This window comes from Chelonoidis abingdonii, chromosome 8, assembly GCF_003597395.2.
Source record: "Chelonoidis abingdonii isolate Lonesome George chromosome 8, CheloAbing_2.0, whole genome shotgun sequence".
In the NCBI taxonomy this organism is placed as follows: Eukaryota; Metazoa; Chordata; order Testudines; family Testudinidae; genus Chelonoidis; species Chelonoidis abingdonii.
This window is the reverse complement of record NC_133776.1, coordinates 103,372,045-103,394,125: the sequence shown is the minus strand read 5'-3', so window position 1 is coordinate 103,394,125 and position 22,081 is coordinate 103,372,045. Positions and strand designations below refer to the sequence as shown.

The following is a 22,081-nucleotide window of genomic DNA, read 5'->3' as shown; positions in this document are numbered from 1 at the left end:
ACATTAATCATCAAAAGAGGCTGATAAGGAGGTGGCTGTTGTCATCAAGAACAGATCTGCTACAAAAAGAGGCACCCAGACAACTCCAATACCTAAATTCTATCAGGCCTTCGCTCAGACCCACTGAGGAATACACAAGGAAACTGACCATCTATTCAGGACAGCTCCCTACACTAACACCAGGAACAAATCAGCATCCCTTAGAGCTTGCGACAGGGTTATTCTTATCTACTACCCGCAGATCAACAAACCCGGAAATCCTGGACGCCATCATACTCAGGCATTGGGCACTGCTCACGAAGGACTGTCTGATATGTGGACTCTCTTGCTTCCGACCCTATGCCACCAGCACTCCACTATCTCCGTGACACACTGATTTCCTGAGGAAACTACAATGCATTGGGTCACCTCCAGAAAACACCATCCAGCAACGATGTGTATGTAGAGGCTCCTACACAACATTCCCACAGCACAGATGGAATACAAGCTGTCAGGAACATATCCTGATGATGCACAGCACAACTGGCTCTGAGCTCTGTGCCTTTAATACTCACGACACTATTTCAAGTTTTGATGAAGATATATATTCTCCAGATCAGTGGACTGCAGTGGGCACCGCATGCCCACAAATCTCCAATATTATGGTGACCTGGAACAACGCTTACTCACTCTTCGTCACTCCGCCCTTCTCGTACCTAACCTACAGTGATGACATCTTCATCATGTTGGACCCATGGGCAAGGAGAACTCTAGAAAACGTTCCACCCACGATTTCAACAACTTCCACCCACCATCAACCTAGCTGGAGCAATCTACCCGGAGGTTCACTTTCTAGCACCACAGTGTAAATAAGTGATGTCACATTAACACACTATATCGAAACCTACCGAGCGTATGCACTTCATTGCCTTCCAGCTTCCAATCCTGGGCACATCACAACATCATATGTCTAACACCAAAGCATGAGGTCAACGCATCTGTCTCACCCCTCAGAACAGACCAGCCTACAAAATCTCCACAAGCATTCTCAACTACACATACCGCAGGAGAAATTAGGATAACAGTTTCCACTACCTGCGTCTGACGAAGTGGGTATTCACCCACGAAAGCTCACGCTCCAAAACGTCTGTTAGTCTATAAGGTGCCACAGGATTCTCTGCTGCTTTTACAGAGTGCACCTATAATTCCTGTAAGCATACTAAATTCTCTCTGCCTGGTGAGTTGTCTCAACTACTTCTTCAAGTCTAGGAAAACTGAAGGGAAATACTGTTATGCTGATGCACAAAGACGACTGGAACATTTAGAAACAACTAAAAAAAACTCACAAGTACCTCTGTAGGAAATTGAGGACAGATTACTTACAGTTCAGTATGTGAGGTAAATGAAGCATTAATATAGAAGAATAATGCAATTCTAAATATAGTCAGTATCTGAAAACACCATAATGAGTTTTGTTTTCAGAAAAAGTAAAATGAGTTATGAGACAAACAATAAAAAGTCTAAAGTTGTAGTGGTATGCTTGGTACATCCACTCTTCAGTTAAATATCCCTCCAGTGCACAGACCTGCACTTCCTGACTTAGTCTATGGTTTCTCCAGAGTACAAATATCAAGATTAAGCGCCAGAATAGAGCAAGACAAAGTGTCGCTTATCAATACCTATTTGTTTATTTCCAGATAATACTGGAATGAGATGAAGCCACTATTACAATCTGAACAGTCTATTCATGTCCTTTCTCACATGCATGTTTCATACCGTGCTAATTGAACACTGACATAAGAGTATTTTGCACTCTATTTATAATGTGCTGATGAATTAGTAACACTTACATTTGAAATTTTGTCTTCAGCTACCAGGAGCTTCCTGGTAAGATTAATTAAAGGTATACTCATGTCCTAGCTTCTTAACGACACCCAGTGGAAGATTTCTCTCCACACTGCATCCAACTACAATAAGTATATTGACACTTGTAATCAATGTGGAGAGCTGATCAAAACAGCATACATTTTAAGAAACTACCTGAAGCAATATCAAAACCATTAGCAATTTTCTTGAACTCATGGAGGATGAATGAGGTTTCAGAGGACTGGAGAACAGCAAACATTTTAACCATCTTTAAAAAGGGGAACAAAGAGAACCTGGAAAATTACAGACCAGTCAGCCAAAAGTGGAAAGATATGTGGAAAGATACTGGAGCAAATTATTAAACAATCAAATTAAAGAATAAGAAGGTTATAAGGAACAGCCAACAGGGTTACTGGCCTAATGGCTGGGGGGGAAAGAGTAGACGCAAGATATTTTAGTAAGGTTTTTGACACAGTCCTGAAAATTAGGCAAATGTGGTCGAAATTAAATTACTGTAAGGTGGGCACACAACTGGTTAAAAGACCATACTCAAAGAGTAGTTATCAATGGTTGGCTGTCAAACTGGGAGGGTGTATGTCTGTCCTTGGTTCATTACTATTCAATATTTTCTCTAATGATTTGGATAATGGCGTGGAGAGTATGCTGATAAAAATCTGTGAATGACACCACACTGGGAGGTGTTGCAAGCATTTTGGAGGACAGGATTAATATTCAAAATTACCTTGGCAAATTGGAGAATTGGCCTAAATTCAACCAGATGAAATTCTATAAAGACAAGTGCAAAGTACTTCACTTGGGAAGGAAAAGTCAAATTAATAACTAAAAAATGGGGAATAACTGGGTAGGCGGTAGTACTGCTGAAAAGGATCTGAGGGTTATAGTGGATCACAAGTTGAATATAAGTCAACAATTTGAAGCAGCTGTGAAAAAGGCTAATATTCTGTGATGTATTAACAGGAATGTCAAATGTAAGATATAGGAGATAGCTGTCCCACTCTACTCAGCCCTAGTGAGGCCTCAAGCAGGAGCACTATGTCCAATCCCAAGTGCCACACTTTAGGAAAGATGTGGACAAAATGGAGAGAGTCCAGAGGAGAGCAACAAAAATGACAGAAGGTTTAGAAAACTTGATCTATAAGGAAAGGTTTAAGAAAAAACCTGGGTATGTTTAGTCTTGAGAAAAGAAGACTGTAGTAGAATCTGGTAAGTCTTCTAATATGTTAAGAGCTGTTATAAAGAGGATGATAAAATTGTTCTGTGTCTACTGAAGATAGGAGAAGGAGTAATGTGCTTAATCCGCACCAAGGGAGATTTAGGTTAAGTATTAGGGGAAACTTTCTTATCACAAGGACAGTTGTTCTGCAACAGGCTTCCAAAGGAGGCTGTAGAATTCCCCATCATTGGAGGTATTAAGAACAGGTTGGATAAACACCTTTCAGGAATGGTCTAGGTTTATTTAGTTCAGCTTCAGTGTAGAGGGATAGTCTTGATGACTGCTCGAAATCCCTTCCAGTCCTACATTTCTATGATTTTATACAAGGGACTCTAGAACCATTCCAATTATATAAAACTTGATTGATCCCAAACAGAGTTTATGATAGAGTTCAAAACAGAAAGAAAAGGCTGAAATGCAGCTGCTAAAACAATCTGGAGTTTATCATCTTCTAGTATATAAAGAAAAGTGTCTAGATTCCTACCCTGAATCCTAGAAAGGCTGGGTAACAGTTAACTGCATCAATAATAGAAAGCTGAAGTTAAAAAAAAATAAAATCAAAGAAAACAGGGCAGTTGAATTCAGAATTTTGTTTTAAAAACACCAGAATTCCTCCTCAACCAGCCCAGCAATCAAGTGTCTTTAGCATGTTCTGACTGTGTTCCTGACAGAGCAAGAGCAGATCCAAAAGACTGGTACACATCAATAGATAGACTGGGGAGAGATCTCTAACTGATTCCTTGCATTTTACTTATAGAACTGCAAGCTTTTCATTTTGGAAAAATCATGTACTCTATGTCAGAGGAACAAATAAACTTATGAAGTGAGTAGCATATTGTGTTGTATGTTTTATTTCTCAAAACATTTGCTTTTGTTTTTTTGGGGGGGGGGGGCTTGTTTGTTTGTCTGTTTGTTTTTCAGATTTCTTCAAGCTTTTCCAGAAAGAAAAAAGGAATAGGTTTTCGAGGTTAAGAAAAATCGCAGCCACCCTGACAATAAGCATAGAAGACGCTGCCTGATTTTAGCTACTTATATAAAACATACCTGTCATGAAGCACAGCTGCTATCTCCCCTCTGAGCACAGAATGATCCATGCCGTCAAGGTTAGTAACTCCCCTGTTGACCAAATGAGATAAAATATAACATGTAATTTTAAAAAGGAGCAGCTACCCTGAAGTGTATTTAACATGAGGGACTTAAAAATGCAGTCACGGTTGAAGATTCATGAAGCCTATCTATTGTTTTGTTATGAAAAGGTGGCTTTTGTTTTAAATGGAAAGAAAAAGCACAACAGAGTGACAGAATGAACAATAGGTCCATTATATAATTAATTGATTGCGGCACAGTAAATTGAACCATTGCTTATTGCCATCATACCTCCCCTCCCTTTTTAGTTTTGAACATATTTAACATTCTGTCTGTCTTTTAGAAACTATTTTCAGGATCTTGTTGAAAAGCCATTTTTCTACATCTCAAAACAACTATAAATTACTATTCATAAACTAAAATCTCTCAAGTAAACAAGTATAAATATCTAAACACTATAGAAATAAACGGCCAATCCTCAGAAGAGATACTCATCCCCATAATGAAACATTTCTTAGAACTATGTTCTCCCCATCTCCTTCACAAAATTTGAATGTATAGAAGATATTTAAGACAGTTTAGCACAATTTTACTTTCAAATCCTCACTAACTGTGCCTGCATAACTGGCACTCTGCCAAACCTGAAGTCAACGAACTTTTTACAAGGTACTGGATTTAGATCCTGTCTGTGCAACTAGAAAGGACTGCTAAGAAACTGGTTAACCTGTTTGGTCACATTCCACCCTGTCAACAATGAAGTAGCAAAGATGTTTTTGGAAGTCATTAAGAATATACTGCCTCATCTTAATAAAAAAATTGAAACCACATTATGCCTCATTTGCAATTTGTACAAAGTCAAATTACAGGAAATTGTTTTTAAATAGACATTTAAGAATTCACTCCTAAAAGAATCTCTGAGATGCAGAAAGGGCATTAGTTAAAATAGTGAAAAAACAGGGGGGAAAAAAGAGCCTTTTAACTCCTTTATTACCGTCATGGAACTTCAAAAATGTTTTCAGTTTAATCTGTGAGTCAGCTGTAACTTTGAATTCAGAGTTTTGGTAATCAGATCCACAGTTATTTTTGTACCATTAAAATATTTACCTAACTTTCTCAATTATTAGAGCTTCCTTGATCTGTGCGATACAAAAAAAGTATGAAAAATTTTATATATAAAAAGTGTATGTTCGGTATTTAAAATTTTACTGATCTCAAGAACACAGTACTTACTTTTTTAGAAACACAAACATTTAACTGGGTGAGTTTCAGATCAAGTGCTAATTTTATTTTTATTTAGAATACAATTAGTGCCTTTCTCGTGCACGTTATGTACTGTATCATGGGTGGGATACAGCTAATAGTTTCAATGCAAGAATACAAATGAAGACCCGACCCCTTTTAAATACCTTTTTTTGGAATACAAATTGATAACTTTATCAATAAAGGACAAACATTTTTATCCAAACCAAGAAATATCACTCTTCAGCTAGTATCTTGCACTTCATATTTAAAAACAAAAAAAACTAACTAAATTTTGGAAATGCAAGTTTATAATGGAAGAGCTAAATTTAATCTTACCCCATGACCTTACAGATTCTTATGCATGTGATTAACTACGTGAGGAGTATCACTGAACTCACCAGGATACTCAGATGTGTTTGCTGAATTAATTAGTAGCATGTAAAGTTAACAAATAAATGGGACAACTGTGTAATTATTTGCTTTTTGCAAGATAAGCAAATAAACTGTAGAAGACTAAATTTCTCAAAGTTTGGATAATTTTCAAAAGATTTAATATCAAAAGGAATACTGATTTTTTAATTTCGTTGTTAGCAGAGGTCTATTTCCACACACAGTCTCAGACTATGGATTTTAGCCAAATAAAACATTCGGTTTCTGCACCTTTTAAAAAATACCCTAGGTTGCAATAAAAAGCATGACCCAGTCAGCATCTACCGCCTCCTCATACTAACTTGAGATATAGTACGCACAACTGTACGGCAGAAGACTAGAAATTAAAAAAAAAAATTGCCAGTAAAACTGGCAGGTGATTAAAAGTTAACTGGATTTTTTAGACCAATTCACATGGTCCAGGATATTGTATAGTTTAAGGGTAGAGGAAATAAAATTTTTAGTATTCAAACCTACAAGCTATGAGGAAACAGCAGAAAGAAGGCCTTTCTTCACTCTCCTCCCAAATGTGTCTAGCTCTCTTGCAACATCTAGCAGATTTTACATTTAATCATGCATGTGATGCCGTTAGGTAACTAATTCAGCTGGCTAAAAAGCCTCACAGAATTGATGGAGATACCTAGTTTTGCCACTTTTCCTGCAACCAACTTCTTAAGTAAGCCCTTATACCAGGGGTAGGCAACCTGCGGCACGCAAGCTAATTTTCAATGGCACTCACACTGCCTGGGTCCTGGCCACCGGTCTGGGGGGCCTCTGCATTTTAATATAATTTTAAATGAAGTGTCTTAAACATTTTAAAAACCTTATTTACTTTACATACAACAATAGTTTAGTTATACATTATAGACTTATAGAAAGATACCTTCTAAGAACGTTAAAATGTATTACTGGCATGTGAAACCTTAAATTAGAGTGAATAAATGAAGACTCGGCATAGCACTTCTGAAAGGTTGCCAACCTCTGCCTTATACAATTTACCACAGAGGAATAATAGTACTGATTACAGCAGGAGACTAGAAGTCAACTCACTTGGTCTGCAACTGCCTCTGTCACTGAGTTACTGTGTGGCCTTCAGCAACTTACCCTCAGTTTTTCTGTGTTAAACGTTCATAGGCCAAATTTGTTTTAAACTTGAGTGCCCAACATTAGGCAATTGTGTAAAACACCAAAAATGGTCAGAGGTTGTCAGCATCTGAAGTCACCTCCCCGCAACTTCAGTGGCAATTTTGGACACTCAGAACCTCTGAAAATTAGGTAACCAAATAAATGGTTGACTTTTACCAACTCTCAAATTGTAAATTTTAATCCAGATGCTTATATACTTCACAGAGAAACTGATATTTCAATGTATGCTTGTGAAACACTTTGCATTCTGTTGAAAATGTTGTAAGTGAAACATTAAACATGGTTTTTACTCTCTAGATTAAATAAACGATGCCTCAAAATGTAAGAGACCTAATAAATATACTTAATAAATAGGGCAAAAATCTGTGTCTTTAAACCAGTAATCAATGTTTACCAATGTGCAAGGCTAAATGTGGTGAGATTCTCTACTGGCAAGAGGCAAAAAAACTCCATTTTTGGAAAGGTTTAGATACCAGTTAGCTCAATTTATTAAAGTGAAATAACTTGCAGTAACATTGAAATGCTGCAGAGGTGAGAGAATCCCAGGTGGCGGGGGAGGGAGGGCTTAGTTCTTATTCTGATTTCTTGATGTGACAATTCTGTGATTACTACTCCCAGAGCATTAATTTCTCCCCCTCCTCTGAGTCTTAGGGTAGGTCTGCACCTCATGTGATGTGACCGTAGCTTGTGTGCACATATCCCATTTAGCTGTAATCCAGGGCTTCAGCACAACCTAGCTGTCTACAGAAATGTCTACACTGCAGGCTTTATAGCAGCACACAGAGTACATACAAAGCATGTCCCCCTAGCACTGGAACAAATAGCAGTGTAGCTGGTGAGGCACTGTTTAGGCAAGTAAAGACATGCCTGAACCCTGTGATTATGTACCCTACACATCTCTCTACAAGCACAAGCAATGCCTCCCCTGTCCACACAGCTATTTTTAGCACCGTAGTGTCCTGGTGCCAGAGTCCTTCCCCATCACAGGGAAAGGCTCGCCAGAGCAGCTACTCACTGCTGGAGCCTTTCACTCGTGTGTAGTTATAGCCTGCGGTGTGCTTTTCACTGTAACACATAGCTGTCATAAACAGATAGCTAAGGGTTAATGTTTCTTTTACCTGTAAAGGGTTAACAAAGGGAACCAAACACCTGACCAGAGGACCAATCAGGAAACAAGATTTTTTCAAAGCTCAGGGAGGGAATTTTTGGGTGTGTGTCCTTTGTCTGTGCTCTCTTGGCTATGAGAGTGATCTCTATCTCCAGGCTTTTCTAATCTTCTGTTTCCAAGTGTAAGTACAAAGGTAGAAAGACAATAGGCTTATATGTTTTTTTTTTTGTATTTGCATGTGTTGAGTTGATGGAATGTTTTAAATTGTATTTCTTTTTGGATAAGCTGTTTTATTCATTTTTTTCTTTTAAGCCATTTACCCTGTATATTGTCCCTTGATACAGAGACCATTTTTAAGTCTTTTCTTTTTAAAACCTGTTGGATTTTCTTTTCTAAGTGAGGCTCTAGGGGATAGGAATCCCTGTGCCAGGTTACAGTCTCTTCAGGGAAAGATTGGAGGGGGAAATCTCTTTGTGTTAGATTGACTAGGTTGAATCTGCATAGCCTCGGGTGAGGGGGAGAGACATCTCTCTGGGTTTGTGTTTCAAGGAATTGAAGCAGGAAATCTTCTAGTGTACCAGGGCGAGAAAAACTGGAGGAGGTAAGAGAGGGAAGGGAAGTGGGTTATTTCCCTTTGTTGTGAGACTCAGGGCATCTGAGTCTTGGGGTCCCCCAGGGAAGGTTTTGGGGAGACCAGAGTGAGGCAGGCACTAATTCCTGTCTGGTGGCAGCGCTATCAGATCCAAGCTGGTAATTAAGCTTGGAGGTTCATGCAGGCACCCACTTCTTGGACACTAAGGTTCAGAATTGGGACTATGCTTTATGACAATAGCTACATGTACCCTATACACTGCCAATCACATCCACTGTAGACATACCTTATGTAACTATCCAGGGTTCCAGGCGGGTTTGTACATCCCGAGTTGAAGCCCATGTTGTGGTACCCAGCGAGCTAGATACAGCTAATTTGGATAGGTCTACACACCAGGACTGCTATACCAGCATACCCTTAGGGATGTAAGGAAAATTTCAACTAGCACTCAAGAGATTGCTACTTCCATTCAAACAGAAGTCAACAATACACCTAAGTCCTTCTGTCACCATAAAGTATTCAAAATGAACTGAATATTTCCTCCATCATCCTTACGTGTTAGCAGTTAGTCTCAAAGATCAGCATCTTAGCTACCATGAGATAAATCAAGAGGTAACTTATGTCAACCCTGTATCTAATTCTCAGCTCTAAGGTATTCTTGAGTTTTGGCAAATGTCAAATTCTTCATGTGTCACTGAAAAAGAATTGTTGGGATCAGAAATAACTTTTTTAGTCACATCCTCTCTTGAGCGATGACGAAGGGGGAGAGGGGACAGCAGTGACCAGGAAGAAGCGAGCACGGGCAGGGCCTTGGGGGTGGGAGAGGCAAAGCGGGGCAGAGTGTGTGGGCAGGAGGGATGGAAGAGGTGGCTGGAAGGTTCCAGTTTTCAGAAATCAGAAAGTTGGCAACCCTAACAACATCTTCAAACACCATCTTTCTTTGGCTTCTACACAGCTAAATTTGATCTATTTCAGTTGACTACTGAAAACTCCTTTCTGGTCTGGAAAATGCCATATTGCCACTCCGCCATTGAATTCATTTAAACACTGGGGCAAACATCTTCCTGAACTGTCATCTCATGCATGATAACCCTCATTCTGCGTACCCCTCCATGGGTGCCTTCTCTTCCACCACATGAAGAATGAACTATTTGTATTCTGTATTTAGGCCCTTAGGGCTTAGCTCTGCCCCATTTCTTACATGGTACGGAGTCATCTATGCCCTCTTCTGCCACATTAGGGATGTCAGCCTTTATTTTCCATTAGCCAAACTGCCCCACAAGCATTGCTGTGTTTTTGCCCATACAACCCCTTATATATGGGAAGAGCTCCCTTTAAAAATCCGTAAGTGCACTACATTATTCTTCTTCACATCTCATCTTAACTCATCTAGGCTATGGTGCCTGCTTACAAGACACTTAACAATAGACTGGCAGCTGCTGTACTGTTATCGCTGCTTATTACGGTTATAATGGCCTCCTTCCCCATCTCCACCTGTTCTCTCATACTTCGTTTGTAAAGTCCTCGAGACAGAAACAGTGTTTTTATTTTGTTTGCACAGTGCCCATGAGAGCAGGTTCATGAAATCTCCTAACATTACTGTAATACCTGAACAATGGGGATCTCTGCAAGTTGAAGAATATTGAACTGTACTAGTGTACACTTTTCATATTTAAGGGCTAAATTTTTTAAAAAATGAAAGCTTAGATTCTGCAGAGCTTGAAGATTCAAGATTCTACTTGCTCAGAGCTAGTAGATTTTTCAAGCTGCTATAGCCTACCTTTAAAAAAGTAGATGAACTCAAAGTCTTTCTTCTTTAATTACAATAGTCATTTAATTAGTAACAGTGATTTAAAAATTAGAAATTGAGTAAAGCCAAAGTACTTTTACAAAAAAGATTGTTTTTAACCTCTCATTCTTATATCAGAACCAGGACAGCCACGTTAACATACCACAGGCAAGCATCACAAACGCAGGTAAGTGGTAACTATTAATGCAGCACTTTATATTTCCAAAACCCTATACAAATAATTGAAAACACGACAAGAGATGTAAGTTGACGCTGAGCACTCGGACAGCATGATAGTAGTATATAAAGATTTAGACCTTTCTCTCTTACAGAGGGTATTATGTTCTGAAGTCAAATGTAAATCCTACATTGTATTACATATGTACTGTGCCAGGTCACTTATCAATGACTACTATGGAGACACGAGAAAAACATTTTCAGAACAATTTTACCAGCAGCTATAATCTTTGGGGTTTTTCACTATCACTTTCTCCTTCAGTAAGAGGAGTGTGTGAAATTAAAATATATGATTTTTAGAAACCATTTTCTCAGGATTTCACTACAAGATTCAAAACACTGAAGAGTGCTTCCATCTGTGCTGTGATAAGCCAAGGTCTATAATTTAAGGACGTGTCTGGTGTTCACATCAAGAGACTTCACAGTCCACACTAACATGCATTCAGGTTCAGCATTTAACATATGTACAGTGAATTAAGCATTACATGTTGATGAAATCCGAACAGATATTCTATTGCTAACAGGTGATACTTCAGGAAATAAACACCTAAAATTTTGTTTTACTCTACTGGAATAGTCCATTGAACTGAACTATGTTATACAAAACCTTTTTTTTCCCCCCAGATGGTACATATAATTTTAAATAAAGTTATCAAACTATTACCCTAAAAGCTAGCTTTCACAGCGAGACATTTTTGTTAAACAAATTTAAGCATCCAATTCATTAAGTAGTTCAAAGTTGAATTATTAATACCAAAGACAAGAGTTGGCACTGAAAACAAAAGATAGCAATGTGAATAACAGACCTTTGTAACCCTTCTGCATGCTCCTCCTCTCATTGTATATGCTGAAATCATCCAGTACAGTATCATGAACATTCCATAATCCAAAAATCTTTATTTCATGGTAGATATAGCAGTCTTATATTTGACAAAATAAGACATCTTACATATAACAAAATATGCCTCAAAAGCTGTTTAATAAATAAAAAACAAACAATATACATTTTTTGCTGCCATGGAATACTAAAAGCTTGAAATTGCTCTTGACAAATCCAGCTGCTATGCAGTATTTGCATTTGGTCTAACAACACGCTCCTGGGTTGCTGAGCTAAAAATTGGGTTATTTCATTGTCTAAGTACGTAGGCGTCTGTACCCTAAAGGATCTTGGCTTTCAAGTCAATCCATGTCTGAGAATCAGACTGCATAACTTGAACTCTCCAACAGCCACAGTCTGGCAACAAGAAACATCAGACAAACCAAATAATTCCGCTCCTCTGGACAAATTTTAAAGGAAGATTTATGCAAAATAGAAGTTCATAATAAAAACTGCCTGCTTATTCACACAGCAACTAAGTACAGAGCTGTAGACAGACTCCATACAAAAAGTAAAATGGAACTTTTGTTTCAGACTGTGCTATTTCACTCAAATAAATCAGTGAGCTTCAGGCATATAACCAGGGTCAGTGAGAAATATTCTGATCCTGATTTTATCTACTTTTTTAAAATACCTCTGCTTGCAAAAAGAACGAGGAGTACTTGTGGCACCTTAGAGACTAACAAATGTATTTGGGCATAAGCTTTCATGGGCTAAAACCTACTTCATCGGATGCATGCAGTGGAAAATACAGTAGGAAGACATATATACACACAGAGAACATGACAAAAATGGGTGTTGCCATACCAACTCTAACGAGACTAATCAATTAGGGTGGGATATTATCAACAGGAGGAAAAAAAAATTTTGTAGTGATAATCAGGATGGCCCATTTCAAATAGTTGACAAGAACATGTGAGTAACAGTAGGGGGAAAATAGCATGGGGAAATAGTATTTACTTTGTGTAATGACCCATCCACTCCCAGTTTTTATTCAAGCCTAAATTGATAATGTCCAGTTTGCAAATTAATTCCAGTTCTGCAGTTTCTCATTGGAGTCTGTTTTTTAAGTCTTTTTGCTGAAGAATTGCGACTTTTAGGTCTGTAAATGAGTGACCAGGGAGGCTGAAGTGTTCTCCGACTGGTTTTTGAATGTTATAATTCTTGACTTCTGATTTGTGTCCATTTATTCTTTTGCATAATGATTGTCTGGTTTGGCCAATGTACATGGCAGAGGGGCACTGCTGGAACATGGCGGCATATATCACATTGGTAGATGTGCAGGTGAAGGAGCCTCTGACGGTGTGGCTAATGCGATTAGATACGTGCACAGAGTTAGCAACAGGCTTTGTTGCAAGGATAGGTTCTTGTGTTAGTGTTTTTGTTGGGTGGGTGCCGGTGAGTATTTGCTTCAGGTTGGGGGGCTGTCTGTAAACAAGGACTGGCCTGTCTCCCAAGATCTGTGAGAGTGAGGACTCATCCTTCAGGATAGGTTGTAGATCCTTGATGATGCGCTGGAGAGGTTTCAGTTGGGGGCTGAAGGTGATGGCTAGTGGAGTTCTGTTACTTTCTTTGTTGGGCCTGTCCTGGAGTAGGTGACTTCTGGGTATTCTTCTGATGGATATAGTAGTTTTAAGAATGCTTGACAGTGATCCCTCAGGTGTTTGTCTCCGTCTGAGGGATTGGAGCAAATGCAGTTGTATCTTAGAGCTTGGCTGTAGACAACGGATTGTGTAACGTGATGTAATGGACGAAAGCTGGAGGCATGTAGGTAAGTATAGCGATCAGTAGGTTTCCGGTATAGGGTAGTGTTTAGGTGACCATCGTTTATTAGCACTGTAGTGTCCAGGGTGGCTCTCTTGTTATGTACGAAATGAAATTTAAACTCAATTTTACTACGCAGATTGCTTTCTGAATATACTAGTGTTTTCAACTGGCAGTGCACAAAACTAGCAATCACGAAACATCCCCATTTAAACTGACAGATTTTCTTGACAGTATTTTTGGGACCATTATTCTACTAACCTTCTAAACTAAAGCAAACAAAAAAACACAGAAGGATTCACTTTATGCAGATGCAGGGGATGGGCAGAAGGAAGAAGGGTTTTATTAAGTAATGCTTTGCCTTACACACAGTATTACCAAAAGGCCCAAATCAAAAGTAGGGACTGCCACAGTAGGCCCTCTAGAAACATACTGGAAGACATATATGGGCCTCGCTTCTAAGGGTTTAGAGTCAAATTTATAATTTACCCATAACCCTGTATTAATCCCCAACAAACTTACCCTTTCCTAGCTTCTTTGCCCCCTAATTTTTCTGTCATCCTTGTTTGGGCCACAAAATTTTGAGTTGTCATAAAATCATACAACTGTGGAGCTGGAAGAGACCTTAGAGGTTATCTAGGCTTCCATCCTCTGCTGGAGCAAGATTAAGCATACCTAAACTAGTGGTTTCCCAAGTGAAGTACCCAGAGTCTCAGGGGTCCACCATAAACATAAAAATGGACATACTGGTTCAGATCAATGGTCCGTCTAGCCCGGTATCCTGCCTTCCAACAGTGGACAGTGCAAGATGTTTCAGAGGGAACAAACAGAAAAGGACAATTATCCATCCCTTGTCATCCAGTCCCAGCTTCTGGGAGTCAGGGGCTAGGTACACCCAAAGAACAAGGTTGCATCCCTGACCATCTTGGCTAATATCCATTGATTGACCTATCCTTGATGAACTTATCTAGTTCTTTTTTGAATCCCATTATATTTTTGGCCTTGAAAACATTCCCAGGCAATGAGTTCCACAGGGTGACTGCGCTTTGTGTGAAGAAGCACTTCCTCGTGTGTATTTAATACCTGCTGCCTATTAATTTCTTTGAGACCTCTGGCTGTTGTGTCATGTGAAGAGATAAATAACACTTCCCTATTCATTGTTTTAAGACCTCTATCACATCCCTCTCTAGTCATCTATTTTCTAAGATGAACACTCCCAGCCCTTTTAATTTCTCCTCATACAGAAGCCGTTTCATACCCTTAATCAATTGTGTTGCCATTCTCTGTACCTTTTCCATTTCTTATATATTTTGGAGGGGATGGGCTGACCAGAACTGCATACAGTATTCACAGTGTGGCTGCACTCTATACAGTGGCATTATGATGTTTACTCTATTATCTACCCCCTTCCTAACAATTCAGAACACTGTTAGCTTTTTTGACTACTGCTCCATACTGAGGGGATGTTTTCACAGGGTTATTGCGTACTGCAGCAGGGCACACCAGAATGGTAATCTGTAACTTTTACCATTTGCAGGACAAGATTTTGTGCTACATTTTTCTTTTAGTTCCTTTGTGAGTCTTATTTTAACTCTATTTTTTTAAATAGTAAAGTAACCTAACTAATAGAAGAAAAACATTAAATGAAAGGGGTTTGAGAAATTTCATCAGGTGCCAAAGGGGTCCTTGGCAGAAAAAGTTTCACAACACTGATCTAAACCATCTCTGACAGGTGTTTTTCTATAGGATTTTACCTTTCCTTTTCATCCTTGGCTATTTTCAAAATTTGTAATCTGGCACCTACCCTTCTATAATAATAGGGGAAAACAGTACTGAAATATCTACTGCTGTAAGCTACTGCATATGTTGCCTGGCAGGGACAAACCCTGGACTCCTATTTCTTGGACCATGCAGTAATAAAAAGGCAGAGAGTCTTTACTATATGATGAACTTTTCAATTGGGTGTGGGGGTATAAGACCATGAGAACAGCCATTCCGAGTCAGACCAATGGTCCATCTAGCCCCATAGACTGTTTTCTGACAGTGGCCAGAGCCAGATGCTTCGGAGGGAATGAACAGAACAGGTCAATCACCAAGTGATGCATCCAGTCCCAGCTTTTGGCAACTGGCGGTTTTGAGACTCCAAGAACGGTGTTGCGTCCCTGACCATCTTGGCTAATGGCCATTGATCGACCTACTCTCCATGAACTTATAACAGTTAAAAAAAAGAATTAGAGATGTTTGGCCTTCACAGCATCCCCTGGCAACAAGTTCAACAGGCTGACTGTGTGCTGCGTGAAGTAATACTTCCTTTAGTTTGTTTTAAATCTGCTGCCTATTAATTTCATTGAGGGACCCCTGGTTCTTGTGTTATGTAAAGGGGTACATAACACTTCCCCATTCACTTTCTCCCCATCATTCATGATTTTATAGATCTCTATCATAGCCCCCTTAATCATCTCTTTTCTAAGTTGAAGAGTCCCAGTCTTTTTAAACACTCCTCACATGAAAGCTGTTCCATACCCTGAGTAATTGTTGCCCTTCTCTGTACTTTTTCCCCATTTCCAATATATCTTTTTTGAGATGAGGTGACCAGAAATGCACCCACTTTCAAGGTGGGAGCATACAATGGATTTATAGAGAGGCATGACAGTTCATCTTATTACCAGTCCCTTTCCGAATGGTTAAGAACCATTCTTAGCTTTATTGACTGCCACTGCCCACTGAGTGGGTGGTTTTAGAAAACTATCCACAATGACTCCAAGAGCTCTTGAGTGGTAACAGCTAATTTAGACCCTATCATTTTATATGTATAGTTGGGATGATGTTTTCCAATGTCATTACTTTGCATTTATCCACACTGAATTTCATCTGCCATTTTGGTACACAGTCATCCAGTTTTGAGAGATCCTTTTGTAGCGATTCACAGTCAGCTTTGGACTTAACTATCTTGAGTAATTCTATACATCTGCAAACTTTGCCACTTCACTGTTTACCCCTTTTTCCAGATCATTTAAGAATACCTTGAACAGCACTAGTCCCAATACACATCCTTGGGGGCCTCACTATACCTCTCTCCATTCTGAAAACAGACCATTTATTCCTACCTTTTGTTTCCTGTCTTTTAACCAGTTATTGATACATGAAAGGACCTGCCCCCTCATCCTGTGACTGCTAAAGAGGTTTTGGGGATAAAAGCCCATCAAAGGCTTTCTGAAAGTCCAAGTACACTAATATCCACTGGATCACCTTGGCTCACGTTTGTTGACCCCCTCAAAGAATTCTGATATTGGTGAAGCATGCTTTACCTTTACAAAAGCCTTGTCGACTCTTCCTCAGTATATCACGTTTATCTCTGTATCTGATAATTCTGGGTTGTTTTTTTACTATAGTTTAAACTAATTTACCTAGTATTGAAGTTAGACTAATGGTCATGTAATTGCCAGGATCGTCTCTGCAGCTGTGCTTTTTTTTTTTTTTTTTTAAACTCTGCATTACAGGGACTATCCGCCACTTATCTAGTGCACAGGCTGATTTAAAGGATAGGTTTCATACAACAGTTAGTAGTTCTGCAATTTCATATGAATTCCTTCAGAACTCTTGAGTAAATACCATCTGGTCCTGGGGACTTACTACTGTATAACTTATCAATCTGTTACAAAGACTCCTCTACTGACATCTCAATCTCAGAGAGTTCCTCAAATCTGTCACTTAAAAAGAATGGCTCAGGAATCTCCCTCCTACCCTCTGCAGTGAAGGCAGATACAAAAAAAAAAAATACATTTAGCTTCTCCGTAACAGCCCTGTCTTCGGAGTGCTCCTTTAGCACTTTGATCTTCCAGTGGCCCCACTGATTCTTTCACAGACTTTCTGCTTCTGCTGTACTTGAAATTTGCTGTTAGTTTGTCTTCTGCTAGTTGCTCTTCAATTCTTTTTGGCCTTCCTAATTATACCTGACTTGCCAGAGTTTATGCTCCTTTCTCTTTTCCTCACAAGGATTTGTCTTCCAATTTTTAAAAGGATGCCTTTTTGACTCCAATAGCTTCTTTTGCTCAGTTTAGCCATGGTGGCATATTTTTGATTGGGGGGAGAAATACATATTGTTTGAGCCTCTAAAGATGTTTTAAAAAAAAAAGTTTCCATGCAGGTTGCAGGGATTTCACTCCTGCGACGGTTCATTTTAATTTTTATTGAACTAGCTTCCCCATTGTATAGTTCCCCTTTTTAATGTAAATGCTACTTTTGAAGGTTTCTTCAGCATTTCCCCCCCTAAATTAAGAAGTGCCTCTCACCTTGTGGGTTCCAGGACTAGCTTTTCTAAGAAGCGGTCATTAATGGTGCCTAGAAAATTTATTTCTGTATCCCATCCTGATGTGTGACATGTACCTGGTCAAAATGGAGATAACTGAAATACCCTGTTATTGGTTTTCTGGTTTTGTATCCTCTCTATTCTCCCTGAGCCTTTCACAATCACTACCGCCATCTTGGTCAGAGATATAGTCCTACTCCTATACTCTTATTATTCAAGCATGGAATTTCCATCCATAGAGTCTCTAGGATACTGCTTTATTCAGTTAAGATTTTTACTGTATTTGACTCTATGCTCTGTCACATGTAGTGGCACTTCCTAATCACTGTAACTACGTCACTCCTACATATTTTGTACCTTGGTATTATCATGTCCCACTGATTATCATAATTCCAGCACGTTTCTGTGGTGCCTATTAAATCAGTATTCTCATTTAATACCAGGCACTGAGGTTCACACATCTTAGTATGTAAGCTTTTTATATTTGTATGCAAGTACTTACAACATGTGTCAATATTTAGTTCTGTCTTCATTTGATGTAATCTCCCTGAGAGCATGTGTGTGTATTTATAAATTTAAGTATGGTCCTTATGACTTATTAATGAAGTCTTTGATCAGCAATATTACACATTTTTGATTTGCAAAGTAGAGCAAGTTTATTTGGCAAGATGTATGAAAATCTTAAACAATATTTTCTGCAGATTTTTTTTTGGCTCTGCTGCTAATAAATTTGAAACAATATTTTTAAAAGTTTAATGGGAAATATGCTACTGAATAGGAGGTACTTACACACACACCTTAAATGCTCTGCAGAGAGTCTCTGCTTTTCACCCACTACAGGCTTAGACCAGTCAAAGAGCTATAGCAAGTCAACAGCTATATGCTTATGAATGTAGTTTCATCTAATGAAATAATCACAAGTCTATTAGGCAAAGACCACAGTAAAATGGATCCCACTGAAAGGCAAGATTCACTGAATAGTCCCTTTTAGAAAAAATACACAGCAGTAAAACCACAGAAATGGTGAAAAGAAAAGAAAAAAAGAAATCTCTGCTAATTCAAGGGAACAGAGTTGGGTTATCTTATTCCGCAGTGTCAGACAAACCAATATTCATGAGCCAGGTGCTGTAAGAGAATACACTTTTAGGTAGTTACTAATATTAGGAATAACTAGAAGAGCCGATTATTCCAGTCATCAAATTGAACAGCTTATGTTATGCATGGCATAATTGGAGAAATATTAGAGACACAAGGAGTATAAGGTAATATCTTATTGGACCAACGTCTGTTGTGAGAAACAAGCTTTTGAGTTTTGACAAGTTGGACAGTAAACTCTCCCTTAATCTACGGATTGTTAGTCATAGCTGAAGTGAAGTTTCAAGTAGTATTGCACAAATGAGTCTAATTAGACATAGGCCAATATTAGGAAGAATGAGGAACCCTAATTCAGATGTCAAGCTCAATGAGTGAACCAAAGTCATAAGAACAGAATGCAGTTTCATGCATTAATGTCAGATGCCTTCTTTGCACAACGTGAGGTTCAACACCATCTATCTAGTTCACTCGTGATCTAGCACTAAAAAAGGCTGTAAATTTAATAACTGAACAAGACTGCTGAATGAGGATACATTTACCACGTCCACCAGATTTTTATGTTTTAAACTATATATTTTTTAAATTGATTCCAAATTGCAGCAAGTATACACTGCAGTGTGAACGTATTCATTTATAAACCCATTTTTATTTCTTCAGACATTCAGTAAGCCTTTGAAGGTTGCTTGCTAAATATTTTGAGGTCTCCAGCTTTCTACAATTTAGATATTACCAAAAACTTATTTTGAGAAAATAAAAATAGTGGTAATACTCACACTTGGATAACATTCACTTTCATAGATCAAGTACTTTATAAAACTGCATAAGCAGCACCACCATTTTACAAAGATACTATAACAGAGGTTAAACTCAAGGTTACTGGGTAAATCAGTAGCAGAATAGGGAAAAACAATTCAGATATGCTGGCTCCCACCTCCCAAGTCTAATCAGCCTGACCCACAGTTGCCCCACATTTATTTTATCCTCATGCATCTTGATCCATAACAATTTGCAAGAAATGCCAAAGATATTACCGATTATTGTTCCTGTTCATGCTGTCTGAAACAGAATATAGTCTTACTGTATGCAAATCCAGACAGACTCTTCATGGTGAGTGTCAATGTCTGTAATCCTTATCTGCTATATCTCTGATTTTAAGAATCAGAGCATACCTGACTTAACCATATGTTACTGAAAGCAAATCTACTTTCTGTACTTAGAGGACTTTAATGGTGACCATTTATCATCCGTGTGCATCACATTTTAGCATCACAAATAACTAACCCAAATGTTCCTATGCCAAGATTATTCTTCATAGTTAGCCCCGCTTTGAAAGGTACTATAGTTAAATGAAGCCAATATTTATAAGTTATACTGATTCAGAGCTGTTCTTCATCAATACATTTATTTGTAGTATTTTAATTAAAGGACAACTGTAGTTAAATAAAACTGGAATCCCCTGATGGTTAGAGAATACTTTAATCCAATCTCAAAACACAGCAATTCCAAAGTTTCCAGGCTGATGTGACACTTACTCACTCTACTTTTGATGAAGCAATTTAAATCAAACTCAAATTTTACTACACTTAACTGTTTTCAGAAATTCAAATTAGAAAATACTGGACTAGAACTATGTTTTCTTAGCCACTTATTTTTGTCTGTCATATAAACCGACACTCCCTTTGCCAGTGAACAAAGTAGTGCAGGGTGTACAGCCTTCACTGAGCCCAGAAACTCACAGTCTGGACTGACCAGAGACAGAGAGAACAAAGAGGAGTCCCTGTGGCACCTTAGAGACTAACATTTATTTGGGCATAAGCTTTCGTGGGCTAGAACCCACTTCATCAGAAGTTATGCTCGCTTCTCTGGGAAGGAGGAAGAAGCAGATTTGCTCTTGCATACATGGGCTACTAGGTAGTGAGAGTTATCTTGTGTTAACTGGCCACTTCACTTTGAATTGAATGTCTCTTATAATGTTTATCGTAAGTAGTTAACACAATCTGTTCCACCTTGTATTAGCTGTGATATTTGAGTATTTCCTAGATATGTAAAGAGCAGCTCTGTGAAAGTGTGAAAGCTTCTCTGTCTCACCAATAGAAGCTGGTCCAATAAAAGTATCAGAGGGCTAGCCGTGTTTGCTGCTTTTACAGATCCAGGCTAAGAATCCTGTGGCACCTTATAGACTAACAGATGTTTTGGAGCATGAGCTTTCGTGGGTGAATACCCACTTCGTTGGATGCTCCAAAACGTCTGTTAGTCTACAAAGTGCCACAGGATTCTTTGGCCCAATAAAAGATATTTCACTCACTGTGTCTAACATCCTGGGATCAACATGGCTACACCACCTCTTTAAAACATCCTGAGAACAGAGTCTGGGACACATCTAAATAGCCTCAAATCTTTGAAGAGCAGAAGCAGGAGCTTGAATTTTGAAAACATGTCCCACTCCACAGTTGAGCACAGAACCTGGTGAGTCAGGACAGAACAAACCAGAATGTGTGCTTGGCCATGTCCTCTGGCAATCAGCAGTTTAACTTTGATAGATTCCTGCAGACCAACTGTGGAAGCTTAGCACAGATGATTCTTTGTGAACAGTCATCATCCACTGAGTGATGACTCTAGACAAAATCTGAGTCTTACTGCTCCTAACTTCCTGGCTAAGTTGAGTCATCTAAAAGATGGAGTATCTCAAATTCACAATTTTGGAGGAAAGATGGGGAGGACAAGTTCTAAATGCTTCACTTCATAAACAGATAGCCCACCAACTTGAACCAGAGACCTGAACTCTTCTGGAGTAATGTTTTGAACCTCAGAGATGTGAGAAACTAGATAAGCCACCAGTGAGTACTTTCCTGTGTTGAAAAGCACCATCTTGACTGCAGGGGAACCAAAGGCAGACCTGGAAGAGACAGAAGGATGCTACAGAAGTAGTGAAAAGGGTGGTCTCTTTAGGTTGTTCCTCTGCTGGGGGGAGAACAGGAAGGATGTCAAAAAGGCTCTCTGCTATAAAGAGGTCATGAAGCTGCAGCAGCCTTGTTCTGGTAGGCTAGACTCCAGGGTATAAAAGAGCTCCCTCAGTGAAAAGGAGAAGCATAATGGGATCACAACTTCTGTATCTCTATTTCAATTTGAAAGCCATCAGTGGAATCTCCTCCTTGCTATCCATGCTGATGGCTCCGCTGATGAGGATGCAGCTCCTCGTCTTTCTGAACTGATGTTGGGCAGAGAAGTGATGTGCAGACACCTAGTTTCTGGCCGCTGCTAAATTCTACAGTCTGCCAACTATGGCAAGTCTACATGGGCCCTGGACAGGAAGAATGGACCCAAGAAC

General features: G+C 39.0%; 1 protein-coding gene across 5 annotated transcripts in view; it reads right to left on the bottom strand.

The window, feature by feature from the left end:
• The window catches only part of KLHL13 (kelch like family member 13), a 132,977-nt gene that overhangs the window by 91,649 nt on the left and 19,247 nt on the right, over positions 1 to 22,081 (bottom strand). For 2 of the 5 annotated variants that reach the window (XM_032776442.1, XM_032776444.1), the window contains one exon: positions 4,124 to 4,195. The exons of 2 other annotated variants lie outside the window; for them this stretch is intronic. In XM_032776442.1, the coding sequence (XP_032632333.1) occupies positions 4,124 to 4,195 (72 nt within the window). Of the gene's footprint in view, positions 1 to 4,123; positions 4,202 to 22,081 lie in introns of those variants that run through there. One more of the 5 variants, XM_032776440.1, reaches the window with a different exon arrangement.